Consider the following 24,164-nt stretch of genomic DNA (forward strand, 5'->3'; position numbering starts at 1 on the left):
TCCACACGAAGCCGGTGCGTTCCCGATCCGATATTTTTTTTTCCTCGTTCTAAAAAAAAATTCCGTAAACACGGCGTCGTCTCAAGAAATATCTGCGTACACACGAAACCACTGAAACCGACTGAAAACGGTGTAGTATATATGCCAGACCAGTATGGGGCGCTGTAATTCTGCCACAGAGATACACTATACACGGAGAAGAAGACTTTGAGCATGCGCATAACCTTGCGCGCTGTATACGAACCAAGAAGAAGAAGACAAAGATTATCGCTTTTTGCTCACCACAGTTGCAGAGAAGCAATAGATTTTGCTGTAATAAAGCTAGTAGGCTTAGTAGCTTCTGCAGCACGAATACAATCATATAAGTCCGCCATTATCGTTGTTGCTGTTACTCGTGACACAGACGACACGTGATGTGATGACATCATCGTTTCACAAAATATACGGATTGGCCGTACACACGAAACCGCGAGGGTGTCGGTTTCAGATTTATCCACTTTGAGACCCGGTTTCAAAAAATAGCGGTTTCAGTCTCCCAAAACGCCGGATCCGTGTGGACGAAACGCCAATACGATAAAAAATTTATACGTATACAGCGAAACGCGTCTCCGTGTGGACGGGACCTTAAACAGACACAAGGCAGAAGGCACTTAAACAGAAGGAACCCTGTTGTTTAAAAACCCCTCTCTACTAAAACCCACATGCCTTTGAATCACGTGACAAGCCTCAAAGACATTCCAGACATTCCACACACACGCGCAAGAACACTCGTGGACTTTGAAACAGAAATTTCCACATATGATCCAATAGCAATGCTTTTGATATGCATTTTCATGTGTCAGATGTCTATGTTCTATCATAGAAATTAATTGACACCTAAAATGCTCACAATTCTATATTTGAAATGCATATCTGTATTCCCATATTCTGTACACACCATTTCTAGTATCATTCTAATCGTAGTGATCTCACGGAATTGCATATATGTATGAGATTACAATGAAATGTATTCTCATGGGTATTATCTTTCTGAAAGAGAAAATACGAATTCCATCTCTCACATGACATAGTCAAAGTAGGCGTTTCTTCACATACAAAGGAACTTTTTCCCGCTTCAGATCAGAAGATACGATTGGCTGTTGTCCCAAAAAGAGGGGGGAAGCACGTTCCCTTTAAAGGTGCAGACCCTCGAAAACTCGCTCTCTTACCTTTCTTCCTTTTCTCCCCCGTGCAACGCTTCTCCAAGGAACATCTGAAAAGGCTCCGGCCTTCTCCCTCGGACAAACACATGTTCGAGTCGTAGCTGCCGTTCTTTGCAACTAAGTTATATATATTTGCCTCTTCCTTCACGGGAGATGAATCTTATTTTCCGGGAAACGTTACATTCAGTGAGCCTTTTAAGCTTCCCGCGACACCGGAAGACGCAGCACAAACAGGACACAGTCCGCGCTTCCTGCCTCTCAGCATCACCCGAACAGAGAACAAACTTGCAAGTATATTGATCTGACTAAAAGCTGATTCCAGGTGCCTCTTGAAATTAGGTTTCTGTCTGTAATAATTACCAGTCCTTTCTCTCTCTCTCCTTATTTTCTCTCTTTCATTTCATTCACTCTGATCACGTTATTTCTTATGTTCTTGTTTGTTTAAATGTTTGTTTGTTTTATTGTTTGCATTTTTACGTACTTTTATAGTTGTAGCTCATGTAATCTCTAGTTTGACATTTATTAAAACCCATTCATACTTAGACTGTCTCTGTGTTTGAAAACCCACCTTTATGAAGTCAATGAAATGCAAAAGATCTAATTAAGCTACACGCTCGATATTATAGACTACTTTGAGTAGTTTTAATTCATAGACTCAGAAAGTTTTATGTTCGTGGCCAGAAGATAAACTTTCTTGGAGTTTGTAAACACGGTAATACCCTTGCTGATCTGTGATAAGCTATCTTACATACATTTGCTGGACAAGTGAATGATTTGATAAACGAGATCAGGCCAGTTAAAGGGATAGTTCACTTTGAAAATAAATTTTGGTATGTTTTAGCTTACCTCAAGGGCATCCAAGATGTAGGTGTCTTTTTTTCCGCAGTAGTTTCAATTTTGATATTTTTAGGTCAAACCGTTCTTGTCTGTCAGTCATTTCATGCAGGTATATGGTCACTGTCTCAAAGAGCATGCACAAAGTCCAAATTAAAACAATTCCCCATCGTCCAAATTAAACAATTCCCCATCGTAAGTACACATTGATGGCCTAAGACACGAAACGAGCGGTTTGTGTGAGAAAACGACCAGTATTTATATAGTTTTTACCTCTTGAACACAGCCGCGTCCAAATGATCTGAGGGCGCGGGCGGGTATAGATATATACATAGATGTCGCCTTGGCTACGGTTTCGTTCCAATGAACTGCAGTAGCGAAGGCGACATCTAGTGTATACATCTATACCCGCCCGCGGGCGGGTATAGATGTATACACTAGATGTCGCTTGGCTACGGTTTCGTTCCAATGAACTGCAGTAGCCAAGGCGACGTCTATGTATATATCTATACCCGCCCGCGCCCTCAGATCATTTGGACGCGGCTGTGTTCAAGAGATAACAACGATATAAATACTGTTCGTTTTCTCACACAAACCGCTCGTTTCGCTGTCAAAAGTCAATTGCGCTGGGTGCAAGATAGGGCCCCTAATGGTTTTGGGTCATTGTGTTATTTTTTTATTGCAAACTTAAATGGCCCATGAAAAAAAAAAATATTGAGCATGATGGCCCAACACAATTAGATTTTGTAGTGAAAACACTTTATTATATAATAATTATTTTATGGTTTTATTGTTTCAGGGTGGGCTTGTGTATTTATTGTCATGTGTCTCTTCACTTAGGGAAGAGTAAAAGGGATTAAAACAAATGAAATGTGGCACTTCTTGGTAATTACTGAATTACAGTAAGCTTTTTAATAGTTTTTTATTTAAATATGCACAAGATGATCATCTTTGACCGTTGCGCTACATCTTTTTCAACGTGTCGTGCTCGAGACCCAGTCTTCTTTTCTATTCATCAGCATGCGGCTCTGCAGTTTGCTACTATTATGCGCGTCTCATGTTTTTAAGAGCAAAATTGCTTTCTGTTTGATAAGCCCTTAGGCCTTTCACTCAGACGTCAAAATTTTTTGGCATGTTGTAGTGAGTTAAATCACCTATGAAACCTCTAAAAGACTGCTCATTTGTTTCATGAAGCCATTAGCAGCCCATACTTTTCTCTTCCAGCCAATGAGATATTGCGCCAGATTTACAAAACATTTTTAAGTATAAAATAGTTCTTAACTGCCATTTTCTTATTTTCAACTTAAGAAAAAAGATAAATAAAATTATTACAACCACACAAAAATCCACACAAAAAACTCCAACTTGTCGTAAATTACCCAAAGGTAAGACATTTAATGAATGTATTGGGTTATTTCAAATGTTAAGCATTAAAACAAAAAACATAATAAATATAACTACTACACAATATTTCTTATGCACTATGGAAGGATTTCAATTAAGGGAAAATGTACATTAAGTCGGTCAAAAAAACAAAAAAACAAAAAACAGACAGGGTGATCCAAGTCCAACACTCAATCTGGAAAATGGTGAAACTGGGTGATGCAGTAAGTATTTATTCAAAACAAACAAACCACAAACAAGTGTTACAACCATATCTGATTAACACTCAAATAAAAAGCGAAATGTGTATGTAAATAACTATTTAAATCACTAGTCGGTTTGACCTCTCTGAATAAATGAGTGACCATGTTACCAACACTAACATGTTTTGGGATCATGAATCCTTATTTAGAGGAACATGTCAATTTAGAAATAAATAAATAAATTAGTGACATTAGCAGGTTTTATGTGGAACAGGTGATTTTTCCAGTTCGTCGCAGAAAAAGAACAGGCTGCACAAATCCATCTAGCAAATAACCAATTGAAGCAATAAACTGCAGAGACAAAATATGCTGCTGTGTTAAAATGAATGCTGAAATTTTATATGGGACAAATATGATAACCACAGCCACAGTAGTTATTAGAATGTGATTAAAGGCTCTTCTTTTCTTTTGGTTTACCTTTTCTTTGTCATTCTCTCCTGGTCCTGACTGTTTCAGACCCATGAGAACAGCTACAAGGAAAAATAACTGAACAAAGGGGAAAAGTAGAAACTGCACAGTGAACAGCCGTGCATGTGGACTGTTGAGCGAGATTACAATAAACATGCAAAACAAACAGGAGGCAATAGTGATTATCCAAGCAGCAATGCAACAGATCACTCTATATCTGAGAGGTTTGAACTTCAGAAAGGTTACAGGATGAACCACTGCCAGGTAACGCTCAACACAGATCAGACACTGAAACAGAGGACGACCAGTGATGAATAGTCCTTGCAAAGACTGTGACGATGTCTTGAAATTTGAAAACCAGAATGACAGTATATCAATGAAACATTTCAGACAGTTGCCAATCTCACAAACAGAAACATTTAGGTTGAAGAAGTCTGTTGCAATTCCAGTTTCTGTGACAATAAGCCATATAACATAAAAATGTATAGGAAGACCAACAAGGAAACTGATGCTGCACACACACAGTGCCATGCTGCTCATTAGTCCAATGGAATGAGTTGTTGAGTCTGTAGTGAAGTTCAGTGTAGAGTTCATTTCTTCCTTATTTTTTCCCCCCAACAGATTCCAGTCTTTAGTTCTGCAGTTCTAAAATTAAAATCCATATAACCAAAGCCAACCAATATTAAATAACTTTCATGTGTAGGCATTCAGGTAACTTAATTCATCCACAACACTTAAACTACTCAGTTGTATTTCAAAATATAGCTGCATTCATTATCATCAAACAACTTATCTTTATAATGATGACATTGATATTTTCTGCATATTATTGAATACAAAATTTAATTAAAAAGAAGAGTTTGTCACCTGAAGACTGAATGTCCTCTGGACTATGTTTTCAGTCTTACTTTAAAGCTGCCACACAAATAAATGGCTGCACATAAAACAATTCACTTTACATAAAATGGATATGCAAATGAATATAAGAAAGCATGAGGTTCAAATTATGTGTGGTATTCTATTCAAATAGCTTAAACATTTGAATGGAAAAAAACCTCACATCTATGTGGACATTTTTCACTAGAAATTGTAAGATACTGATTGCAAAAAAAGTGAATAAGTATTCAAAAAATGAATAAATAAGATTGTGTATTTGTAGTATAAACACGAATACATCCCGAACAACAGCAGACCATGTACTTCGCTCACACATAATCAATATAACAAAACAAGGTATATACACATAAACGTTAGGTCTGCTTTATGTATATCAATGAAAACAACAGTAGCTATATAAAAGTGAACAATTCAGATTTACTTTAAAGTATATTAATCTAAAGCAAATGTATTGTTTTTGAGAATCAACTACATTCAAACCATTCTGACTTACAATTAAGTTCACACTTTAATTTTAAAGGTACACTTATGTAACTTTTGACCCTTAGTTAAAAAACAAAACTGCAGGTGTTTTGCAGAAGAACATGGTTTTGGTTGGGCTTCGGCTCTGCATTACTGTGCTGATGAAAATGTTATCATACTGCTCATAAAACATTCACTACGAGGATATATAACCTATTTAGATGGAAATGATCTCACGGTGACTAGCTGAAGATGTAATAGTAGCTATATCCATTAATAAACATGGTACTTCCTTAAAAATCTAGCGCTACAACAACCATGATGAAATTACCCTATACAAAATAGAAATAATGCTTTACAATGAAATCTGTCAGAGAGCTACATATGGCAATATATCTGTTCAATAAAATACCTTGCTCACCTGTTTTGTAATAATAATGAAAACATCTCCGAGTCGCTTTTACAACATTTCAAATCTTTCAGTTCTCGCCATCTCCAGGAAGCCAAGCCAGTGTTGATACTTGTTTTATTAAGATCTCTGTCGCGTTCTGTTTTTGCAAGCAGAAGCTCCTTTGTTTTGCTTTATTTATTTTTTAAACAGGTTATTCCCTGGAGGTTGGAGATTTAGCTTCTCCATGTCAACCTTTCTCGCTCATTGTGACAACTAACCTATGCCACTCCCACATGCGTCAAAGTAGCCAGAGCAACTTTTCTCTATTTACGGATATGACGAGTCACACACAGGCGAGTGATGTATGTATGCAGTTTTGTGCTAAAAGCATCCCGCTGTCTAAACTATAAACATTTAAAATGTGCTTACCATAGTGAATCAATTTTGAACAAAAAAAGTTACATAATGCACCTTTAATGTGCCCATACCTTACATTGTTTTTGTTTTTTTAAATCCATTATCTAATTTATATCCTGTTATTTTTGATAAAGAGTGATGTTAACATAAGGTTTATAAGCAGCCTACATCTTGTAACCACATAAACCACAAGCCGACATGACGAACACAAAGAAAACAGCAACAGAAAATTAAATTAAACTATTATAAAATAAATTAGATAATTTTCACTGAAACACAACATTTGCATATAAATTATAGGCTATTAAGTCCACAAAGTCTGAAAAAGTTATAATCAGCGATTTTTGTGTAACCCTCTTCGTCTGTGTGCTCCCCCAAATGTCTCTGCGTTGTGTTTGGATGATGGTTGAATGAGGAGGACACAAATATCGTTGTCGTCACAGCAGTGAAGCTTATTTATTGGGCTCTTCTGCATCAGCCACTTTTCACAAGGAAAATAGAACTGTTAGTTACTAATATCAAAAATAAAAATGCATACAATATCACAAAATGAAACAATACAGTTTTAGCTGCAGTTATATTAAACCTTCAATAACAGGGGTTCTCAAAGACTGGAAAAATAAAGGCAATGACTTTGAATGAATAAAAATAATGACAATTAATGTTAAATGTCACATGCATCCAAAATACAAAGACTATAACCCAAAATACCCAGATAAATGTTAAACACAATACAATATACAGAAAAATATACCCCATCACATGGAAGGTAAAACCCATTAAATAATATCAGAAATACAAAACCATCCGTCGCAAATAACTGTGCAAATATGTTAACATCTTTAACAGCAATGTATTTATTCAAATAACATGGATGGCCAATATAATTAAAGAAATGTAATAGATGTAACAGAGAACATCTTACCTTTTCACAAGGAAAATAGAACTGAATTAACAACAGCTCCACCCATGTGAAGAAGGGCTCACTCACACAGTGAAACACTCATAGAACACAGCACCCCTCTAAGGCTGGGAGAAACATATTACATCTTCCCTACATCCACCCCCTCTTTAAATGATGCCGTCCCAGTCATCACTAAACAAAATTAAATCAGTTTAAATCTTAAGATTCTCTTTGAAGTGTCTGTGTGGGGTGTATAGGCATTGCTAAAGTAGAGCTGCTTCTTCGCTTTAGCCTTTTCCCACACTTTCCTTCCTCTCTCTACCTTCTCCTTGTCAATCTCGCTTTGGAGGACATGTATCTCCAAGGAGAGTCTATTTGGTGGGGGCCTTTTCCGCTCAGGATATCTCCTCTCTGGCCTCTCAGGATTGGAGACTTCCAATGGCGTCTGCTCCCCATGCTCCTCCTTTTCACTCACAGTCTCTTTCAATTGAATTCCATCCTGTTCATGCTCTTCGTCTACAACATCTGGCCATTCCACACTTGTACACTGTGTAACACTGTCTCCACTTTCAATTGTCTCCACTACTTCCTCTTCTTCCTCGGAAACACTTGAGTCCATTCCAGACACTTCCTCCATGTCAGGCTCTTCTTGGGCAAGGTACTTGGAACTCACTGGGAAAAAAATGCACTGGGACAGAAGATTTCGGTGGATGACTCTTTCCCTGTCACCATCTTCTGGACGAACCACATACACTGGAATTCCTGGCTGTTTCTTTACCACAACATATGGACGTGGTTCCCACCTATCAGCCAGCTTCTGTTTTCCCTCGACATAACACACTTTCACCATCACTCTGTCACCAGGTTGGAACATGTGGCTTTTGGCTTTCTTGTCATAGTGCTTTTTCTGAAGATCCTTAGCATGCCTCGACATTTGTTCTGCCTCATCATAAGCATAGGTCAAGCACTCATGCAGAGTCTGGACATATTCACTGTACTCACATGGCTCTTTTGCTGTTGACAGGCCAAACATGAGATCAACAGGCAGTCGTGGATGTCTGCCATACATCAAGAAATATGGGGAGAAACCAGTCGAATCATGTTGAGTGCAGTTGTAAGCATGTGTCAGTGCGTCAATGTATTCATGCCACCTGGGTTTTTTATCAGGATCAAGAGTGCCCAACATATTCATAAGAGTTCTGTTAAATCTCTCTGTGGTCCCATTTCCCTGCGGATGGTAGGGGCTAGTATGAGTCCTTGTAATTCCAGTCAGCTTACACAACTCCTTCACAACTGTACTCTCAAAATTTCTGCCTTGATCTGCATGGAGTCTTGCTGGGAAACCAAATCGACAGAAGAAATTCTTCCACAGCACCCTTGCCACAGTGACAGCCTTCTGGTCTTTTGTGGGGTAAGCCTGGGCGAATCTTGAGAAATGATCGGTGACAACCAGGACATTCTCTATTCCTCCCTTAGACTTCTCCAGGACAAGGAAATCCATGCAGATGAGTTCCATAGGGGCATTAGTGTGAATGCTCACCAGCGGAGCCCTATTTCCAGTGGGAGTTTTCCTCAGACAACATCTTTCACACTGCTCACACCATGACTTTATTTCACACTGCATTCTCGGCCAAAAGAATCGTTCCCGGAACAGATTAAAAGTACGCTCAAATCCCAAATGACCAGAGTCGTCATGAAGACTTGTTTTAGCCACGAGTCGCATTTTCTCTGGCAAGACCAGCTGAGCAATGGACCATCCCTGAACATCCTTAACTTGCCTGTAAAGAATTCCATCTTTGACCACCAGCCTCCTCCACTCTTTTAAGAGAAGTCTTGCATCTTTCCCCTTTTCCAATCTTTCTCCACGTCTTGGCTTTTTGTTTAGTGTCTTGTAATGTAGGACTGGCCCAATGACAGGGTCCTCCTTTTGACATCCTCTGATCTCCAGCTTTGTCATTGCAGGCAGCGCATCAGTACCCGCTCCATCAAATGGATTGGCTAGCTCGTCAACCCGGCCCAGAAATTCTCCCTCTTTGCGTACAACAGTTCTTTTCGCTTGCTCCCTAACGTCTTCCTTCCTCCCTGACTCATCTCCACAGGACTGGTCTTGATGCGTAGAGGAAATGCACTGTGGGCAGGACTGAAGAGTTTGGACATAAAGGTGATCATAAAACTTGTCTGTAACAGCCCACTTTAGAGCCAAACACTCTAACTTATGTGCAGGGTAGCGGGTTTCAGGTGGTCTCAAACCTCGGCTTGCATAAGCAATTACTTTTTCCACACCATCTTGAACCTGAGCAAGGACCGCCCCAAGACCCTCACCAGAAGCATCCGTTTGCAGAACAAATGGTAAGCTGAAGTCGGGGTAGCCCAGAACAGGTTCTGTAGTCAGTCTCGCTTTCAGTGCTTCAAATGCTCTCTCACATTCATCTGTCCACTCAAACGGTTTAACAGTTCCAGAAGTCCCTTTTACCCCTTTTTTCTTCTTCTTTGGGTCTCCAGAGGTAAGTCTATACAGAGGTGCCGCCAATGTTGCATATCCCTTGATGAACCGTCTGTAGTACTCAGCAAAACCAACGAACCCCAGCACTTCCTTCACACTTGATGACCGCTTCCAGTCTCTGACTCTGCTTATCTTCTCAGGATCTGTATGAATACCCTCCGCAGACACCACATGGCCCAGGTACTGAACTTCTTTCCTCAGTAGACTACACTTTTGAGGCTTCAGCTTCAAACCATGTTTGCGGAGCCGGCTGAACACTACTTCCAACCGCTCAAGATGCTCTTCAAAAGTCCTAGAGAAGATAATTAAGTCGTCAAGGTAGATAAGGAGGCTCTCAAAGTTCAGATCACCAAAGCAGCAGGTCATCAATCTCTGGAAGGTTGAGGGGGCATTCTGCAGACCAAACGGCATTCTGTTAGCCTCATATAACCCCATGGGGTGCTGAAAGCAGTTTTGAGCTTGTCGTGTTCAGCCACCTCAACTTGCCAGTAACCAGATGTAAGATCAAGAGTCGAGAAGAACCTTGCCTGTCCCAGTGCTTCCAATGCCTCCTCTATTCTTGGTAGCAGAAAAGCATCTCTGGTACTGCAGGAATTCAGTTTCCTGTAGTCCACGCAGATCCTCAGGGAGCCATCTTTTTTAGAAACAGCAACGATGGGGGATGCATATGGGATTTTGCTTGGCCGAATGACTCCAGCTTCTTCCATCTCTGATATGGCCTTCCGCACTTCCTGGTACTGAGACGGGGGTATTTTGCGATAAGGTAGGCGGAAAGGTTTTGAGTCTACAAGAGGTATCTCATGTTGCACAGTGGTGGTATGTCCATAGTCCATAGAGTGTTTGGAGAAGACATCAGCATTTCTCCTCAGCAAATACTGAAGCAACGCCATCTGCTCCTCACCTTCTACTGCTGCAGCACTAAGATCAACTCCACATGTTATACCATCAACAGACTCAGCACTGGTTGTCTGCTGTTGACTTTGACAAGACGCTGTCACTGAATTCTCACACTGACTCTGACACATGAACTGGTTTTGGCACAGCATTTGGCACTTTTCTTCCTCTTCAACGACATTTTGAACCAGGAAAGCATCTGCAAGCAGGGTCCTTGGGTTGACAATAACATCCTTTCCAGACAGATTTAAGAGCCGGATGGGAACACAACCTTTTTCAACATTAGCAAGCAGCCTAGCAACCATAAGGCCTTCTGGAACACTTTTGGAGGACTGGCTCTCCACTAGAACTGTATAGTGTGTTCTCTTCGGTCCACCCATAACTCTGCTAATAACATCCTGCTCCTTACCAGCTGGGATCCTTATTCTGTGACCAGCATACTGTTGTAAAGGAATTTCCTCTATCCTGACTATCTGAAATAAAACTTTTGCGTCTACTGTCGACACAGAGCGTCTACTAATCGACACTTAATAAATAATAAAACTGTTGCGTCTACTCATCGACACAGAGCGTCTACAATCGACACTTAATAACCTTTATACTCCAGCTCTTGCGTCTTCAGTCGACATCTGGCCGAGTTTCTTACTCTAACTTACTTGATTCCCTAAACTGACCTGCTGCGCAGCAGAAATGAACAGACAGACTTTCAGCAAATGTCCTCTAAATGCTTTAATAACGGCCGGGAGAGTCTTCGAGCAGTTCTCAGAGAACTCTCCCAAGAAGAATCAAGGCCGGAGGATCTCAGACAAATTCCATTGAGACATCCCACCGTAAAACACATATACAACAGTTTTTATAGTATAGAGGTATGACAAAATGTCAGGCTGCATTACATAATTTCCCCACTATTTGATTGGTTCTTCATATGCAAACCCCTCTGTTACTAGGTAAAGCAAACTCTGATCTTGCGGTGACTTCATCTGTAATCACAAGATTCTAACAGACTGTCTAGTTTCATTTCCCAAAACTAAGTTATTTTTACATACATACGCACATAGTCAAAGACACAAGTTTTCCATTGGTTTCGTACAGTACATCCTATTCCATTGTTAGATGTTAAATAAGGTTAGATGTTAGAAACATGGTTAGTTTAATATACAGTTTAAAATTTCTACGACACTGTACTTGACCAACTTTACCCGTAGCTCCACCAGGTTCACTTTTACTCACAGCAACCATTGCAGAGTGCCACTCAGGATTGGTCAACTTCAATTTGGCGAGATATTTTCTGCCATATGACGCTTGAAGGTCATTTCTGGAAACCCTTATTACATTAGTCCCAATGAGCAATGGAACACTGGATCGGTACTCAGTCACAGGGACAATAAAAGCAGGAACATTTGAGTAGACCCTTCCCAAAAACTTAAGGTTGATACAAAGCACACCAACATAAGATAGGGGTTGACCAGCGGCACCTTCAATGGGGATGTCTAATGGCTGCAATTCCTGAAAACTTAACACAGGATTTTTTTTTTCTCTCTCTATTTTTTTTGTGTGTTTTTTTTTTTTTTTTTTTACTCTACTCACACTTCTTATTTGTCAGATTGCTTCAGTTGACGTAGAAACCAACGATCCGGGTCACGGCACCAAAGATGTAACCCTCTTCGTCTGTGTCCTCCCCCAAATGTCTCTGCGTTGTGTTTGGATGATGGTTGAATGTCGTTGTCGTCACAGCAGTGAAGCTTATTTATTGAGCTCTTCTGCATCAGCCACTTTTCACAAGGAAAATAGAACTGTTAGTTACTAATATCAAAAATAAAAATGCATACAATATCACAAAACGAAACAATACAGTTCTAGCTGCAGTTATATTAAACCTTCAATAACAGGGGTTCTCAAAGACTGGGAAAATAACTTTCCACATATGACAATTAATGTTAAATATCACATGCATCCAAAATACAAAGACTATAACCCAAAATACCCAGATAAATGTTAAACACAATACAATATACAGAAAAATATACCCCATCACATGGAAGGTAAAACCCATTAAATAATATCAGAAATACAAAACCATCCGTCGCAAATAACTGTGCAAATATGTTAGTTAACATCTTTAACAGCAATATATTTATTCAAATAACATGGATGGCCAATATAATTAAAGAAATGTAATAGATGTAACAGAGAACATCTTACCTTTTCACAAGGAAAATAGAACTGAATTAACAACAGCTCCACCCATGTGAAGAAGGGCTCACTCACACAGTGAAACACTCATAGAACACAGCACCCCTCTAAGGCTGGGAGAAACATATTACATCTTCCCTACATCTGATTTAGTCAGTCATTTCAAAGATACCAGAATAAGTAAAACAGTGAATGGCTGACTAAAATATTCTGGAATCATACACTGTGTCAATAAAATTGTAAATTCAGCTGGAACAAAAACAATGGTTAGTTACTTTACATTGTTCACATTACAATGGATATCTTTAACAGGTTTCGTGGAAAACAGTGTCAGTTTTCCAACATGATTCAAAAAAAGAACCGGCTGAATAAAACCAGCCAGAATATAACAAAAGACAGAAGTAGACCAAAGAGCCGGAAAATGCTGTTGTGTAAAAATTGCAGTGAATCCTGACATTATAAATGGAACATTTATAATAGCCAAGCTAACAGTAGATATTAGAATGAGATGAAATGCTCTTCTCTTTATGCTATTTTTCTCCTCTTTCTCTCTCCCTCTCTCTCCTGGTCCTGACTGCTTCAGAGCTCTGGAACAGCCACAAGACAAAACAACTGGATGGAGAGGAAGAGGAGGAGCTGCAGCGAGAAGAATGTATAGAAGATCGTGGTAAGTGTCTTCAAAATTAACCAGCAGAATAAACATGAGCCACAAGTTATTATCCAGACAGTAGTAGAGCAGATCACTCTATATCTGAGAGGTTTGAACTTCAGAAAGGTTACAGGATGAACCACTGCCAGGTAACGCTCAACACAGATCAGACACTGAAACAGAGGACGACCAGTGATGGAGAGTCCTTGCAAAAGTAGTGACAATGTCTTGAAACATGAAAACTGAAATGACAGCAGATTAAACAAACTTTTCAGACAAACACCAATCTCACAAAGTGAGAGATTGAGGTTGAGGAACTCTGATGCAACTCCACTTGTTCCTGTGATGATGAGCCATAAAACATAGGAGTGTGTAGGAAGACCAAACAGAAAACTGATGCTGGACACACATATTCTGGAGATTAATTCATAGGAATCAGTTGTGGAGTTTGTCGATGCTTCAGGTGTGGTGACATTAACCGTGGTGTTATTCATCTCCCCCGTCTTTTCAGCTCAGAACCTCACAAAATGATTCATTAGCATATTCTATTTGAAGAGAGAAACGTAAATGTACCAAGCAATTAAGACTTCATTAAAAACAGTCAAAACTATTACACATATACTGCATATAAAAAAAAAGATACACAGAAGACAATCACATTCCTTCATTAAATTACTTAAAAAATGAGATATGATTCTATTCATCACTTTCACACAATGTACTATTTAGATTTCTTAGTCTGATGTCATATACAAAATCACTTTCTTGTTTAAGGAAACCATTGAGGGATGCACCTCAACCTGTTTTACTCAGAAGATAATCATTTAATCCTAAAACTATGTCTGATAATCACACTGATATTTTGCATATTACTGAATGGAATAACTAAGAAATTAATCAAAAAAGAGATTTTGTCACCTGAAGAGAGAATGTCCAGTTTCTCTGGATGGAAATAATAATCTCTGCTGTTTTTGTAGTCTCACTTCAATGTCATTTGCACAGCTTCATATGCAACATTTCACATAAAATAATACATATGCAAACATTGCAGTCAAATAAAAAACATGAGGTTTAAAATGACATGTTGTTTTAAATAATTTGAATAGTAAGTGCAAAATCAAATCTACTTCTGTCTAGTCTTATGATATTACAAACATATGTATAGTGTGTACAGCTCAGGTTAATTGTGTCATGTCTGAAAGGATGTTTTTAGTAACTGTAGTCGAACAAGTGGCCAACATAACATCAAGAACCTAACAATACAGTAATTGAATTAACATTAAACATTATTGCAGATTCACAATTTTGTGAATGGGTTTGAAAACATGCAGAAAGCTTTCTGTGATGGGTAGTTTTAGGGTTAGTGGATATAATATATAGTTTGTACAGTAGTTGAAAACATGCAGACAGTTTTCTGTGATGGGTAGTTTTAGGGTTAGTGGATATAATATGTAGTTTGTACAGTACACAAATAATTATGTCTATGGAAAGTCCCCATATTGCCACTTGCAAGGTCCAAAAATATCCTCACTACTAAAGTGAAAGTAGAACAGCCAAGCCTCACTAGTTTAAAAGGCTTATAAATCGATTTAAACTACATTTAAATCTAGTGTTTTAAAAAGGTGTTCTGTGAGGGTTATGTTTAACTATTATACAAAAAAGCAAGTTGATCTCAGAACACCACTCCTCCTTGGACTAAAACCAAGGGATTCCTAAAAACAAATTTAAGGCAACAAAAAAGGAGGTGGACAAGTTTACAGTTTATGTTAAGTTTAGGCTTACAACCAGGGTTAAGTGCTTCTACATCAGTGTTATTCACCTATCATTTCCCTCTGATTTTATGGATACGTTATGGGTAGGGTTAGGGGAAGGAATATGGTTAGGATTACATTTTCGGACAGGAATGTTGTTCCAGAATTTTGCTTCATACAAATCCCAGTATGCCTCTGGTAGAATCGCTTGACATCTACTTGAATTCAGATAGAATACAGGCACTGGAATGGAATCTCTATTGTTTCAAATGTAAAATTGTGAGCATTTAATACATCAGACGTAGACATAGAGAAGCATAAGTTTTATGTCTTTCTACTTTGTTTTTAAACTGAACTATACAGTATTCATTGGTAGCGGTAATAGATCAATGGAATAGTCTTGGAAAACGTTCCAACCTGAGTTCTAAGTCATTTGCAAGCTGTTTCCCAAGTGTTAAGCTCAAGTTCATGTTCCTTCACACATAGAAATGTCACAGTAGCTATAGTATCCTGGGAAAATCAAGCTTAACAGTAGAGCTAAACGACTAATCGTTAAAAGATCGCTATCTTGATACAACAACCCACAGAATCTTAATCCTGCATTTCAACGATTCAGCCAATTATATTTTAAACGTGAGGAGAGAAGCATAACTCTCGTCTGCTCTTGAGATAACACGCTATCACTCACAGCGAAACCAAGATGTGCTTGTGCTAGTTGCATCACAAGAACAGCACATGCGACAGTGGAGAAACTTTTGAGCAGAAACTAAGCAATGCAGAAGAATGAGTGAGGCCGAGCAAAGCACAAGAACCCTTTTTCATTTCAAGACTTTTTTCATTTTCAAACCAGAGGGTTGTTCCATAAAACAAGATTAGAATACAAGCCCGGCTTATTTTGGTTAGTCAGACTTATTTATTCTGTTTCATAAAGCAAACTTAAAATAGTTCAAACTCAGTTACTCTGGCAACTTATGCTGGGAAACTAGCCTGGGGTGCGTTTCCCGTACAACTATATAGCTCGCTGCTTAACTACCATAGTACGATGCATCGATGGAGAAATCAACTAGCTAGTCACGACTGTTTCCCGAAACCGTATGTCGCAAAGTATCATTCAACCACGTTGGTTTATGACGTCTCGTACGTGGTGGACTAGTAACTTATTTTAATTAATCTGTTTGAGATCGAATTAACGCTAGATTTTGTCATATAAGTTACAGACATGGCATCTGAAGACCATTTCTAATTTTTCTCAGTTATTTTGCTTTATTATCAGACTCAGTATTTGGCTCGTTCTTACATAGTAGAGCACGTTCGCACATGTGCAGTCTTCAAAAATGGTGCTTTAAATCTCTTGACAAACTAAAAGACGTAAATTACATTTGTATGTATTCTAAATAAATAACACGGGTTGTACTGAATGTCAGCTTGCTTATTTTGCTAAAGATAAGGATTTATTCAGTCTACATCTCATTTAAACTAGAAACTATGCTTCTAACCACAGCTCGAGAGCTGTCCTTCCAACCACACAAGTTTGTGAATCTGTTTGCGACCGTTCGTTGGAACGATGGTTTCAGGAAACACCAAATCGTTGAACTAAGCTGATAACGACGGAACTTGCGACCATAGTTGGCTAACGATGCTTTCGGGAAACGCACCCCTGGTCCAGGGCAGGTTAACTGTCAGGCTTAGCCTCAGTTGTTACACAGATCCTCTAACACTGACCAATAGGAACACAATGACTGACACTCTCTCATACCATTATTTGACTTTATTAACCATTATCAGTCCAAAAATAAATATACAGTAAAGAAAATCAACTTAAATAAGGCTACAATGATAAATGAGACAATATAGACCTACAAACGTGTTAAATTGTATATGAAATTGTTATATACAGTGTATATATATATATACAGTGGGTACTGAAAGTATTCAGACGTTTAATGCTTTTTTTTTTTTAAAGCATTAATTTTTTCACTCTTTGTTATATTGCAGCCATTTGCTAAAATCATTAAATCAATAAAAAAGGTCTTTTTTTTTTTCATTATTGTACACACAGCACCCCACATTGACAGAAAAACACAGAATTGTTGACATTTTTGCACATTTATTAAAAAAGAAAAACTGAAATATCACATGGTCCTAAGTATTCAGAACCTTTGCTGTGACACTCATATATCTTGCAGGTGCTGTCCATGTCTTCTGATCATACTTGAGATGGTTCTACACCTTCATTTGAGTCCAGCTGTGTTTGATTATACTGATTGGACTTGATTAGGAAAGCCACACACCTGTCTATATAAGACCTTACAGCTCACAGTGCATGTCAGAGCAAATGAGAACCATGAGGTCAAAGGAACTGCCTGAAGAGCTCAGAGACAGAATTGTGGCAAGGCACAGATCTGGCCAAGGTTACAAAAAAATTTCTGTTGCACTTAAGGTTCCTAAGAGCACAGTGGCCTCCATAATCCTTAAATGGAAGACGTTTGGGACGACCAGAACCCTTCCTAGAGCTGGCCGTCTGGCCAAACTGAGCTATCGGGGGAGAAGAGCCTTGGTGAGAGAGGTAAAGAAGAACCCAAAGATCACCGTGGCTGAGCTCCAGAGATGCAGTCAGGAGATGGGAGAAAGTTGTAGTAAGTCAACCATCACTGCAGCCATCCACCAGTCGGGGCTCTATGGCAGAGTGGCCCGACGGAAGCCTCTCCTCAGTGCAAGACACATGAAAGCACACCTGAAGGACTCCAAGATGGTGATAAATAAGATTCTCTGGTCTGATGAGACCAAGATAGAACTTTTTGGCCTTAATTCTAAGCGGTATGTGTGGAGAAAACCAGGCACTGCTCATCACCTGTCCAATACAGTCTAAACAGTGAAGCATGGTGGTGGCAGCATCATGCTGTGGGGGTGTTTTTCAGCTGCAGGGACAGGACGACTGGTTGCAATCGAGGGAAAGATGAATGCGGCCAAGTACAGGGATATCCTGGACGAAAACCTTCTCCAGAGTGCTCTGGACCTCAGACTGGGCCGAAGGTTCACCTTCCAACAAGACAATGACCCTAAGCACACAGCTAAATGTTCTAAATGAACTAAATGTTTTGTGCCCAAGATTTAATTAGATAGTTTTAAAGATTTATGAATACATTTCTCACTGGTTTTATTTGGCAGCTGTAGTACATTTGTATGGTTATTAGAAGAACATTAGAACATTACAATCTAAAATAAAATAAAAAAAGCTTATTAAAGCAGAAGTTAAAATCACAAAATTTACAATAAATAATTACAAAAACACAGACTACATTTTAACTGGTAAGATGAATCTGAGCTTAGTAATTGGCTATATTAGCCTACACTTTATTTACCCCATTACAATAGTCCCTTTACAGTTATTTCTATCATAAAAATACATTTGTCGGTTTAAAATTCTAAATAAGGCACATCTAATGTCCAACAACAAATATTTTAGCATATATATATATATATATATATATTGTACTTTATTATGTCTTTCAATACAAACGCATTTAACACAATTATACAAATAGTTATTAATGTAGGCTAATATGTATTCCTTTATTTTATGGAATATTCTTTAATTTTAGAGTTGCACATATCTTTTCAAAATGTATACTTTTGCTCTTAATTTCACGTTATCCTCTCCATAATGTACTGTATAAACTAAATCTAACCAAACATTCTTGCTTTCTCCAAAAAAACAATTATTGCTTTAAAAGCTGTAATTCTCCGCATTCTAAATAAGCATAAGTCATCTTTGTTAAGTTGCTTAGGTCCAAAACCATATTTTTTTATATTATTTATATCTTTATTATATTTTGTTTCTTAAAAAAAATTCTTCCCTGAATTACTTCTGTTCAATTTTTATTATTATTTTAGAGTAATGAGCTAAGTTCACTGCAACTTATTCCAACATCCTAAAGATAAATTATTATAATTAGAAGATATTTCTGGTGTTATAAAATATCGCATAGTCTATTAATTTTCCAAGCAAAATGTATATATTGGTCAGAATTATTGCGCTCCTATTTGGCACGCAGCAGCGCTCGTTCAATGTGAAGTTTAGCAGCAAAATGGAAATATTTGCACGACTTTCTACGATTTAAAGATGGAGAATATTCCTGTGAAATGTAAGTTTTGCAAACACCATGTCTCAAACGCATAAAACAGTACAAAATATACGCTGTTTGATGGTGGATCGATTTCATCTATGATCGACCTCTAGGGCTGCTTAAGAAACGCGTGCACACGCAGTTATCTAGACTAGATAAACCTGGATCAAATTAGTGGGATTGCGTGAACTTTAATGACCTTTTATGAAACCACTTTAGCCCCAACTTATTTGGTAGGTTTATTCAAGTCGGGTTTTGGAGTTTAATCCCTGCTTTTCTTAGCATATTTTATGGAACAACCCTCAGATGATGCTGCTCAGAAAACCATACATTGCAAGCAATGTTTAGCCATTCTTTCTGCACCAAAAGGTAACACCACAAATCTGTTAAATCATCCGAAACGTCATCACATACCACAGTATGAGATGGTTAAAAACAAAACTGCTCAGATGAAACAAACGTCAATAGAAGCAATGTTCTTTAAAGCAACACCATACCCATCCAACTCCCTCAGGCACAAAGAAATAACAGACACAATCGCATTTCACCTGGCAAAAGTTCCTGTTGCCAGTGTTAAAAAAAGACTAATTTTGAGTTGAAAAGTCTGTGCCTACAGAGTGGGGTTTTTCCTGAGGACTACACTGGTGTCAGGGTTATGTTTGTTTCTGACATGTTTCTCTGTTTATGTTTGTTAAACCTCTAGTCTGTTTAGCAGTTCTCCTCTGTTCCCTACCTTTTTGTCTCCTTGGTTACTAATTAATTAGGTTCCTCGTTTCAGGTGTGTTGTGTTAATAAATTAGTCATGTTAGTTCCTCTTGTTTGCTATGTATTTAAACTCTCTGTTTCTGTCTGTTCCTTGTCTTGTAATATTTTGAGTTCTATGTGATATGTGGTTGTACGTTTTCATGAGAATCCTTGGATTAAAGTCTTCTTTATCGTCTCCGTCGTCTGGCACTTGATTACAGCCACCTATTCGTGACAACTGGTGAATCATAAGCACATCCATAAATGACTGGACACGACTGCAGTGTATTGCAATACTGTGAGTTTAACAAACAAAATCAAAACTGTCTTTAGTGTGTTTAAAAAAAAAATCTATTTCATGCTTCACTATTTAAATGATGTAGTAAAATAGGTACATCTGCTAGTTTTTACAATGCTTAAACATTCTACTTTTTACATTTTAATAAAAACTTATTGAAACTCAAAATCAGTATTGCACTATTAATCTTGTCTTTTTAATCAAAGTCTTAGTAAGAGTTAGCAATAATGAAACAATGTAAACCTGGTGGTCTGCTTTGTTTTTAATCTTTAACAATAGTCTCTGACCTGCTCATTAAAACTGGGGGAAATTTGCTGAGTGGATTCAATAGAACTGAATGTGTGAAACTAACAGAAGTAAGCCACAACTATATATATATAGTGTATATATAACTATATATACTAATCTGGTGGGCTCAGATAATCCACAGTATATGGAAATCCACAGAAGAAGACCATCATGGGGAAATCATGAGTCAAAATAAGATACACCGCTGTTTTGCCAGATGAGAAGTTTATTTACTCTAATTAATTTTATAACTGTATCATTTATCTCTTTGAATTCCTTTTATAACTCTTAATTTCCACTGCTTTTATTTTGTCAATTTTCAGTGCAAAGCTCTGTGAATTGCTATAGTGTGATTATTATAATTCCTTTCTTTGTAAAGCTTTTGAATAACTCTTTGAATTTTCCTTGCTTTTATTTTGTGATTATTTGGTTTCCTCTCTATGTAAAGCACTTTGAATTGCCATAGTGTATGAAATGTGCTATATAAATAAACTTGCCTTGCCTTAATGCAATCACATTAACACATAAGCTGTTTTTTTTTTTTTTTTTTTTTTTTTAGAATTTGTAATCAATAACCATGTTTTCATGTTTTGTTTTGTAATTTTATCAGACATGACTGTCTTATTTTGATTAAAGCTGCAGCAGTCCGCAAATTTTCCTCTTTGTCGCCATCTCTGTTCGAAATATGCAATTGCAGTTATTCGCGGAATTATCAACTTTACGTGGGTTGTGCCTCGGCATGGCGGATGAATCCAATGTTTTGAGGAGAATGTGCAGCTGTCAGTCACCGCGCCGGTGTGGATACTGGCATTCGCAATCACATTCTACTTTTTGGAAGTATGACAAACATAAGAATTTTCACCGGAAAATGTCGTCTGAACAAGTAAATAACATCCACTTTTGTTCTGACCAACTAAGGGGAAAAAGAGCATTGCAGTAAATCGCGTTGATTAAATCTAACTATCGCTTATCGTCAAACCGTGCAAATTATACTTTGTTCTCAAATTGTTAACAACATCAGCATTGCGTGACTACATTTAATGCTCTTCCGATATTTATCCTTGTTTTCGCATGGGCCCGGTTGTTGTCTCTTTTTTTTCCTCCGAAGTCCAAAGTCTTTCGCGTTTCGAATTTCCCGCGGAAATCCACCAGTACCACTGGAATTAAAAACATCATTACAAGATTACCATTTTGAATCGAGCTAAGGGAAGCAGATAGTTTTGAACGCTGGCTGGTATGTACTTGCTCAAAAATTTATTTTGGATAATGTTTAACCCAAAAAAGCTACGGACTGCAGCTTTAAGATTGACAAGCAACATTTGAATAACATTTATCAACTGACAATTGACATCAATACAAAGGCTAACACACACATGCACAAAACCAATGATTGTTTTTATAATCGTATTTTACTAAACACATAATCAGTCTTCTCAAACAGTATTCATAAATCTAAAAATGGCCTAAACAGATGCAACACATTTAACAACTGCAACACTTTTTTTTTAGTTAAATGGGCAATGCTGCTTTATCAATGTAGTTAATTGGAAAAACGACTATATATACTATACTATACTATACTATGCTAAAACATCTAAATAATATGTCAAACAATATAGAGTTAATGGGGAGTCTCTAATACTAAAACACATATGCATTAACATGTTTTGAGGTCATGGATGAACAGGAAAAGTTATTTAAAAATGTATGAATGTAACTTACAAATTTTCCAGTCAAAGGTATTTGAAAAAAATTATGTTTTATGGAGCGAAAAGACAGGAGAGTTTTCCAACACGGTGCAGATAAAGAACAGGCTGAACAAAACTAACCAGTACATTACAAATAAAACTAAAACTAAAAAATTCAATAATATACTTATGTGTTAGAATGAAAGAAAATCCTGAGATTGTAAATGGCACATAGAAAATAATCATGCCTACAGTAGTTATTAGAATGAGATAAAATGCTCTTCTTTTCATGTGGTTTTCCTCTCTCTCTCTCCCTCTCTCTCCTGGTCCTGACTGCTTCAGAGCTCTGAGAACAGCCACACAGCAGAACAACTGGATGGAGAGGAAGAGGAGGAACTGAATGGAGTAGACGCATGCAAAAATATAAAACAATCTTATAGTATACATGCAGCACAAACAGCATCCAATAGTGATTATCCAGGCCGCAGTGCAGCAGATCACTCTATATCTGAGAGGTTTGTACTTCAGAAAGGTTACAGGATGAACCACTGCCAGATAACGCTCAACACAGATCAGACACTGAAACAGAGGACGACCAGTGACGCATAGTCCTATCAAAAACTCTGATAATGTTGTTAGATGTGAAAACCCAGTACAGTAATTAAATATATTGATAAAAGACACCAGACAGTTACCAATCTCACCAACAGACAGATTGAGGTTAAATAATCCTGATGCAACTCTTGATCCTGTGATGATGAGCCATATAACATAGGAGTGTGTAGGAAGACCAAACAGGAAATTGATGCTGTGCGTAAAAACGTTCAGACTTCCCAAAAGCCAAATGGACTGAATTGTGGAGTTTGTAGATGTTTCAGGTGCGGTGAAGTTCACTGTAGAATTATTCATTTCTTCTGTTCTTTTCTTTTCAGCTCAAAAACTCAAGAAAAATATAACTAAATATAGCAGCTGTGATCAATAGGAAAAGAGAAAATGTAATTCAGACTGTATGAAATAAGACAATGTTATGTGTTCAACAATACAAATAGAAGGTTTTCAAACTGTGCAATTCCACACAATTACAATTCATATTTCAACATTAAATGTCTAACATTTAGGCAGATCACTTTGATACACCCATGAGAGAAATTCAATCCAATATTAAATGACTTCAGAACATGACATGGCTATTATTTCAAATCCTTACTATAGGTTTGCATGAAAATTCTAATCAGTTCTACTTTTAACTAGTCTTATTTTAGTTAATAATTAAACCATCTTACAAAAATGTTGTATATTATTTAGCTGAAAACAAGAAAATTCATCAAAAGTTCATCACCTGAAGAGTGAATGTTCAGTCTCTCTGGATGTGTACAAATCTCTGTGCTGTGTTTTATAGACTGACTTCACAGCTTTTACAAGAATATATGTGCATGACTCCATAGGCAACAAATCACCAAACATTAGATATGCAAATACTCACCCTCATGTTGTTGACTTGTTCCAACCCTGTAAGACTTTCGTTCATCTCATCACAAATTAAGATATTTTTGATGAAATCTGAGAGCTGTCTCACTCCTTCATAAGGCTGCTAGGTAATCGGACATCCAGGAAATGAAACCATTTTAAATGTGATCTAAGTAACTTTTTTACCTTAACTGAACAGCTTCAGAGTCATTGGAATGGTTATATTACTTAGTTGGGGTTGAATGGTGGTCGTTTCGCACCCCCCTGGTGCCCGTGAGCGGAAAATCCGCACTTGCAACTTTGGGCCGGCGGGCCGCCGGCCGCCGCATCAGGAAGTATCGCGTGATATCAGGTCTCGCGATGTAAACAATTGCTTTACGGCCAAAAGAAATCTGCTAAAA

At 37.8% G+C, this 24,164-nt stretch overlaps 1 protein-coding gene across 1 annotated transcript; it reads right to left on the reverse strand.

Moving 5' to 3' along the window:
- Window positions 1–14,010: 14,010 nt before the first annotated feature.
- On the reverse strand, window positions 14,011–23,205 carry LOC311277677 (uncharacterized protein; the record flags this gene model as incomplete). The annotated part of the gene is made up of 2 exons (XM_084388048.1): window positions 14,011–14,021; window positions 22,545–23,205. The coding sequence occupies 2 exons, from the start codon at window positions 23,203–23,205 to the stop codon at window positions 14,011–14,013; spliced, it is 672 nt and encodes a 223-aa protein (XP_084244174.1).
- Window positions 23,206–24,164: the final 959 nt, after the last annotated feature.

This window comes from Rutilus rutilus (assembly GCF_951802725.1).
Source record: "Rutilus rutilus genome assembly, chromosome: 18".
NCBI lineage: Eukaryota > Metazoa > Chordata > Actinopteri > Cypriniformes > Leuciscidae > Rutilus > Rutilus rutilus.